A 7,858-nucleotide genomic window follows, 5' to 3' on the forward strand; every position below is an offset into this window, starting at 1 on the left:
CTGGCTATTATTACAACAATAAATTCCTTTGACTTCCCGAGTTAAATAAAGGTTAAATAAATAATTTAAAAAATGGTGGTATCATATACAAGGTTACATTGGCTGAATTACACACAGTCAAGACTAAGAGAGAATGGACTGTGTAAGAATGAGCAAAAAGTATGAACATTTTCCAATAGTTTTGGATCATTTTTATTGGCCAATAGGTCCTTACATAATAATGTATAAATCGCCATCACACTGCACACTGCCCTATCCCATCTGGACAAAAGGAATACCTATGTAAGAATGCTGTTCATTGACTACAGCTCAGCATTCAACACCATAGTACCCTCCAAGTAGAGGCTCTTGTTATCAACTGTTGTTCCTTGGCAAACACACTTATTTCAAATAGGCATATGATGCTAGAGATACCGTACTTTTCAGTTACCTGTGGAAAGTATTAACTGCAGTAAGGTGTGGTCACCTCATACACCTGAATGAAAAGATTCCCAAATGCCTTTTCATGACCTAAACGGACTGGTATAAAACCATTCTTTGACCTTTTGATGACAATAAGCATTTGAAATTGGTCTATGATACACACCTGGCGATATTCAGCACAGCGATTTGGTATTTTTATATCTCACAATCGGGTTTTGCATGTTGTTTATTTTTCTTTTCTGCTCTGTATATATAGCATCATAACCTCGAAAGGTAATCTCGCAAATCAACGTTTATTGTCACGAGTCTTGTCCTGGAGGCAGAACTGAGCGCTATCCACTTTTGATTGGCCAGCTACAAGGTCAAAGTTGGCTATAATGTTCATGAAAACAAAATTGCTTTTAGGTTTTTAATTACATATTAGGGTTAGCTTTGTGGTTAAGTTTAAAATGTGATTTTATAACTTTGTGGCTGTGTCGGATGGTGACCACTCTGCAGAGCTGCCCCCAGAACAAGATTAATGACGAAAAACGCTAACAGGTAAAAGGACAAACCGACGCATGATCAGATGCTGGTGTTGGGTTGATTCTCTCCGTCCATGTTTTGGGTGTAAATAATTACCCCCTCGCAATATACAGGAAACTACTTCTCTTGAGATTAAGTGTTTTATAGACGCATCAATCGGCTAGGTGTTCTAACAAGCAAAGCAGGTAGGCGACAACATTTCCATCTACACCTGATGACATTGCTGTTTTTAATTTGTGTAAACGCTGTCTAATTGATATGTTCGTGATGTTAGTGCCTTACAGACAGTTTGCAGTCCATTGCATTTGATTTAATATTACCCAACTGTATTTAGGCCACTTTAGAATCACAGATGTATGATACATTTAGGCTATTCAATTAAGCACATTTTATTACCCTAAATTCATGGGAATAATTATCTGTATGATGAGCTGTACATCATTGTCAGAATAACATCCGTTTGGTATTCACCTTAACAATGTACATTTAATTTCCTCAGCATATTCATTTAACTCAGTTTCACCATCTGAAACAGACTTCGGGACAAAAGTTCCAGGCACGCAATGAGGTATGGCTTCTGTGATGATGCAATGTCATCAATGTTAATAGACTAATTTTTAACATAAATGAAATGACCAGTTATTTATATTTTTACTTCATTTTGGAGTATTAAAAAAAACACACAAAAAACACCTTGACTGGAACCATGCTAATCCAAACTCATATATTAGGCCTAAATGTTGACAAACATGTTTCATGATGTTTATTTTATATAAATAAATAAATAAATGAATAAAGTCCCTCTCATAATCCATTAACTAATAACATTGATGATAATAAATTAAATGTTCACAATGTTGGAGTCAATGATTTCATTGTCAGAAAAGAGAATTAAAAAATGTCCTGGTCTTTTATGATGTGTTATCAGGTGAAAGTGGAACTATAGGCCTTAGTGTTTGCATTGACCTCCTATCGCACCTTTTGACGTAACGTTTCTGTCTATTTTCCGTCAGAGTATTGTACAAGGCAAAGCGTGTATTAACATGTGCAGGATGTGCCTCTGTGCTACTCTTCATAGCCTACTTCACACCTACATCAATAAGGTGTGTATTTTCTTAATGAAAGCACCATGATTCAATGTTTCAGAGGGGTGGGTTAAATGTGAGACACATTTCAGTTGAATCATTCAGTTGTGCAACTGACTAAGTATTTCCCTTTCCTCTGCTGTTCCCCTACGCCAATTGTTTGCTTCTTGTTTTGCAGCATATGTTTAGAAAGAAGGACCGTAGGGCTGTTCTACACTGCTCAAAAAAATAAAGGGAACACTTAAACAACACAATGTAACTCCAAGTCAATCACATTTCTGTGAAATCAAACTGTCCACTTAGGAAGCAACACTGATTGACAATACATTTCACATGCTGTTGTGCAAATGGAATAGACAACAGGTGGAAATTATAGGCATTTAGCAAGACACCCCCAATAAAGGACTGGTTCTGCAGGTGGGGAACACAGACCACTTCTCAGTTCCTATGCTTCCTGGCTGATGTTTTGGTCACTTTTGAATGCTGGCGGTGCTTTCACTCTAGTGGTAGCATGAGACGGAGTCTACAACCCATACAAGTGGCTCAGGTAGTGCAGCTCATCCAGGATGGCACATCAATGCTAGCTGTGGCAAGAAGGTTTGCTGTGTCTGTCAGCGTAGTGTCCAGAGCATGGAGGCGCTACCAGGAGACAGGCCAGTACATCAGGAGACGTGGAGGAGACCGTAGGAGGGCAACAACCCAGCAGCAGGACCGCTACCTCCGCCTTTTTTTGCAAGGAGGAGCAGGAGGAGCACTGCCAGAGCCCTGCAAAATGACCTCCAGCACAAATGTGCATGTGTCTGCTCAAACGGTCAGTAACAGACTCCATGAGGGTGGTATGAGGGCCCTACGTCCACAGGTGGGGGTTGTGCTTACAGCCCAACACCGATCAGGATGTTTGGCATTTGCCAGAGAACACCAAGATTTTCAAATTCGCCACTGGCGCCCTGTGCTCTTCACAGATGAAAGCAGGTTCACACTGAGCACATGTGACAGACGTGACAGTCTGGAGACGCCGTGGAGAACATTCTGCTGCCTGCAACATCCTCCAGCATGACCAGTTTGGAGGTGGGTTAGTCATGGTGTGGGGTGGCATTTCTTTGGGGGGGCCGCACAGCCCTCCATGTGCTCGCCAGAGGTAGCCTGACTGCCATTAGGTACCGAGATGAGATCCTCAGACCCCTTGTGAGACCATATGCTGGTGCGGTTGGCCTTCGGTTCCTCCTAATGCAAGACAATGCTAGACCTCATGTGGCTGGAGTTTGTCAGCAGTTCCTTCAAGAGGAAGGCATTGATGCTATGGACGGGCCCGCCCGTTCCCCAGACCTGAATCCAATTGAGCACATCTGGGACATCATGTCTCGCTCCATCCACCAACGCCACGTTGCACCACAGACTGTCCAGGAGTTGGCGGATGCTTTAGTCCAGGTCTGGGAGGAGATCCCTCAGGAGACCATCTGCCACCTCATCAGGAGCATGCCCAGGTGTTGTAGGGAGGTCATACAGGCACGTGGAGGCCACACACACTACTGAGCCTCATTTTGACTTGTTTTAAGGACATTACATCAAAGTTGGATCAGCCTGTAGTGTGGTTTTCCACTTTAATTTTGAGTGTGACTCCAAATCCAGACGTCCATGGGTTGATAAATTTGATTTCCATTGATAATTTGTGTGATTTTGTTGTCAGCACATTCAACTATGTAAAGAAAAAAGTATTTTAATAAGAATATTTCATTCATTCAGATCTAGGATGTGTTATTTTAGTGTTCCCTTTTTATTTTTTTGAGCAGTGTATATGAATTCAGTCACTTGACACTATCCATACCTTTTAACATAGAAACAGTTTAAGTTTTGACCCAGCATGTTGTTGTGTTGTAGGTACTTGGAGGGCTTAATCCCCATGAACCGATGTCATCTAGCCCCTGGAGAGAAGCTGAAGCTGGGGAATAGTATAGATGCTTCCCTAGACCTTTGGTAGGACATTTTGTTTTTATATCAATCATGTTCAGAGCATGCCATTCCTTTTATTGTGTTCATTACTTTTATTTATATTGTGTTGGAGTCTGAAAATGAAATCTAAAGATTGTTTTAATGGCTTTTTGTATTGGTAAAAGAATGGGGCTAAGCTCACCTCAGTTCCTCACCACAAATACTCCCTTCTACGAGGTTCCATAGAGGTCTCTAGTGACCAACATGCCATATTAGACTGGGCATTGACATTGAGGGCTTTCACCATTTTAATGTAGTCAACTGGGCAGGACTTCCAACTTCATTGGCTGATCCTTGTTGGAGTCCTGTCCATCAGGGAGAATCAACCAATCGTTGATGGACTAAATCAAAATGGAGGTTGCCTCAATGGCGCTGCCTATCTCTTTGCAGCCACCTTATCTCCAACTGGTTTGACATTGGGAATTTTCTCAAATTCTTCAGAAAATTATCATTAACAACATTCTTCTGTAGGAATTACAGTAGTTCAGCATACATTTTCCTATAGGTTTCCATTTAAAGTCATGTTTCCAAATTTTTCAGAGAACATTAAAAAAACATCCCATAAACTATATTAACTGTCAGAGAATGTTCTAAGAATTTTATTTGAAACTTTGATACATTCTGTTCTCAGCATCACCAAAACACAATCTATCCTCTATCTCCCTCAAACTCAACTCTGGACCTTTTTCATTAATCCCCTCCAACCAGGGACTGATTTATACCTGGGACACCAGGTGTCAGCAAGCGCCGGACCTCATAGCGCAGGGGTATTCAACTCTTACCCTATCTTTGTTAATTAAGTGTGTGTGTTGGCCGCTCCCACTAATTAGCCCCACCTGATGTTAATGGGTTCTTGTTTTCTTTTGAATGGTATCTGTTTGAATAGACTAAAATTAACAGCTTTATATGCATACTATTTGAATTGGTATGTTCATCTTGGTGGTGCAGTGGACTAATTCCATGGATAGAGAATGGAAGATTTTAGGTTCAAATCTCACTGATGCTGTGTCACAAAAAAATACATGCATGGTTAATGTCTAAATAAATTTCTCTGGCTGCGTTTACACAAGAAGGCCCACTATTTTTTGTTTGTTACTAATTGTTACTCCCTCTGTTGTTTCCTGAAGTCCACGATCATCTCCTTTATTTTGTTGATGTTGCGTGAGAGGTTGTTTTCCTGACACCACACTCCGAGGGCCCTCACCTACTCCCTGTAGGCCGTCTCGTCATTGTTGGTAATCAAACACACTACTGTTGTGTCGTCTGCATATTTAGGTTGCAGAGAGGTTCTGACCATTTTACTGTGGTTCCCTGAAAGTTTACCTGGGAGGTTTTATTAACATTCTGTGAACTGAAATTATAGGTTGTTTGAATAACATTCTGAGAACATTCTCTAAATGTTAGAAAGGTTTTTAATGAAAGGTGAATGTTATTTGGAGGTTTGTGAAAATCTTCCTTTAAACATGTGTGTGTATGTGTATATATAAGTTTTTACTTAGACATTAATTGTGCAAACATGATTTTTGTGACATGGCGTCAGTGAGATTCTAACCTATGATCTTCTGTTCCATGGAATTAGTCCACTGTGCCACCTGGAAGGAGATGGTGTGTGGCATGTTTTTTTAAAACTCATACAAAGCTGTTAATTTTAGTCTATTCAAACATACCCCATTTCAACGGAAACAAGCACTCATTAAGATCAGGTGTGACCAATTAGTGGGCGTTGCCAAGACACCTTAACACATTAAACAAGATCGAGCATAGAGTTCTGTTGACACAGAACGGGATGTATATTTTTAACATTCTTAGAACACACTTTGAACGTTACTAATGTTTTGTTGTTTTTATGGAAAGTTCTCAATGTTCTGAGAACATGGCTTTAAATAGAACCCTGAGGAAACCTTCAGAAAACATTATGCTGAATACTAAAATGCCCACAGAACGTTGTTTCTGAACGTTCTCAGAACAATATGAGAACATGACTTTAAATAGAACAATAAGTAAAACTGTAGGAAACGTTACGCTGAAGTATTGAAATTCTCACAGAATAACCCTGTTTCTTAACATTCTCTGAACTATTTGAGAACATTCCCAATGTATGCAAAATAACCATAGGTCAACCACGCTCTCACCAAGCTCTAAGAAACATTATGTGCTAGCTGGGCTCTCTGTTCCTACCAGGTCCAGAGGTGATGTTCAGACCTGCACTGACTGGGGAGCCCCTGTGATCTGGGATGGAATGTTTGACCCAGATCATTACGACCAGGAGCACAGGAGGAACCACTCCTCTGTCTCTCTCACTGTATTCGCTGTGGGCAGGTCGGTTTTTCATCTTGGTGACCAAATTTTTTTTCTAGCATTCTTATGAAACACTTCTGTCACTTACTGTAAGCAGCATATTTGGAGATGCTATTCTTAAACTTGAGGTTTTACTCCTTCCCATCCCAAGGTATCTAGATGCCTACCTGGAGGCATTCCTTTTGTCTGCTGAGCGTCACTTTATGGTGGCTTTACCTGTGACATACTATGTGTTCACGGATGTTCCCGAGAGGGTACCAAACATCCATCTTGGTCCTGGGCGGAGCCTGAAAGTTGTGAGGGTGCAGAGACACTCTCGCTGGCAGGACATCTCCATGATGCGTATGAGGGCCATTGCAGACGCCATTGAGTCACAGATTCGTCGATACAGCCGCTACATCTTCTGCTTTGACGTGGACCAGGTGTTTGTGGGTCGGTTTGGCTCAGAGGCTCTGGGAGACTCTGTTGCTCTGCTCCACGCCTACTACTACCACCGACCACAGAGCCTGTACACCTACGACCGCAACCCCAGGTCCAGGGCCTACATGGAGACTGGGGACTTCTACTATCATGCTGCCGTGTTTGGAGGCTCGTGGCAGAACGTGAAAAATATGACAGAGACCTGTTACCAGACCATCATGGAGGACAAGGAGAACCAGGTGGAGGCTCTGTGGCATGATGAGAGTCACCTCAACAAGTACTTGTGGCTCCATAAGCCCAGTAGAGTGCTGTCTCCTGAGTACTGCTGGAGCAGTGACATTGGTTACCGTGGTGACATGCATGTGACCCGCCTGCTCTGGGCAAAGAAAAAATATGACACACTCCGGATTACAGAGTGAGCAATCAGAACCTGTATGCAATAATCTAATGAGCAAAAGCCCCTTAAGCTTAAAACAGTTCACAGTGCAACGCTGCGATAGTCTACAACCCACCTTGAGCAAGTCAATAAAGTTTGTAAATATAACATAATGGGCCATAATCTGCCTATTGCACTGTGGAGTCTTTGGCTCGCGTGTTGAACCTAGAATGACTAAGTAGTTCATTTCCTGGTTCTCATGTGTCATTGGCAGGAATTTTCCCTTGAAATCTTGTGGTTACTTATTAGGAATCTAACCTACTACCCTGGCGTTGCAAGCGCAATGCTCAACTAACTGAGCCACACCAGAGAAGTGCAGTGACATGTAGTCAGGACCTAATGTGATAGCTTTAGAAATGATTCAACATATTTTTTTTGTATGGTTTGTATTTTTGGATTATGAAGTAAAATGTGTTTTATAAAGTTGAATTGGTTTTGTATATAAATAAAAACTCCTGAATAAAGAACTCGATCCACCCATAGCAACCCCACTCTAAGGACTAGAACTGAGCCGTACCGCGGATGATCCACCTCATAGCGTTATTTTCATTATTTAAAGGTAATTAGATTTGGCCGTCATATGCAGCATTTACTGTGAATACATTCCGTTAACGCGGGAACATTGCATTTAAATTTCAATTGCGCTATAGTCTGGATCTTTGGTGCTACGGATTGAATCTAG

The 7,858-nt window shown here is 41.4% G+C and overlaps 1 protein-coding gene across 4 annotated transcripts; it reads left to right on the top strand.

Annotated features, from left to right (window-relative positions):
* The first annotated feature begins 720 nt into the window (after positions 1 to 720).
* Positions 721 to 7,643, top strand: LOC110494632 (alpha-1,3-galactosyltransferase 2). Of its 4 annotated transcripts, XM_021569870.2 has the most exons (7): positions 722 to 963; positions 1,062 to 1,133; positions 1,448 to 1,516; positions 1,962 to 2,051; positions 3,912 to 4,007; positions 6,204 to 6,341; positions 6,472 to 7,643. In XM_021569870.2, exons 3-7 carry the CDS (start codon positions 1,512 to 1,514, stop codon positions 7,157 to 7,159), a joined length of 1,017 nt encoding a protein of 338 aa, XP_021425545.1. In that variant the 5' UTR covers positions 722 to 963; positions 1,062 to 1,133; positions 1,448 to 1,511; the 3' UTR covers positions 7,160 to 7,643. The 4 variants fall into 4 exon arrangements, with proteins under 4 accessions (XP_021425548.1, XP_021425545.1, XP_021425546.1 ...); XM_021569871.2 differs by lacking the exon at positions 1,062 to 1,133; XM_021569873.2 differs by lacking the exons at positions 1,062 to 1,133; positions 1,962 to 2,051 and having other exon boundaries at positions 721 to 963.
* The last annotated feature ends 215 nt before the right edge of the window (positions 7,644 to 7,858 follow it).

Source organism: Oncorhynchus mykiss, chromosome 17 (genome assembly GCF_013265735.2).
Source record: "Oncorhynchus mykiss isolate Arlee chromosome 17, USDA_OmykA_1.1, whole genome shotgun sequence".
Classification (NCBI taxonomy): domain Eukaryota; kingdom Metazoa; phylum Chordata; class Actinopteri; order Salmoniformes; family Salmonidae; genus Oncorhynchus; species Oncorhynchus mykiss.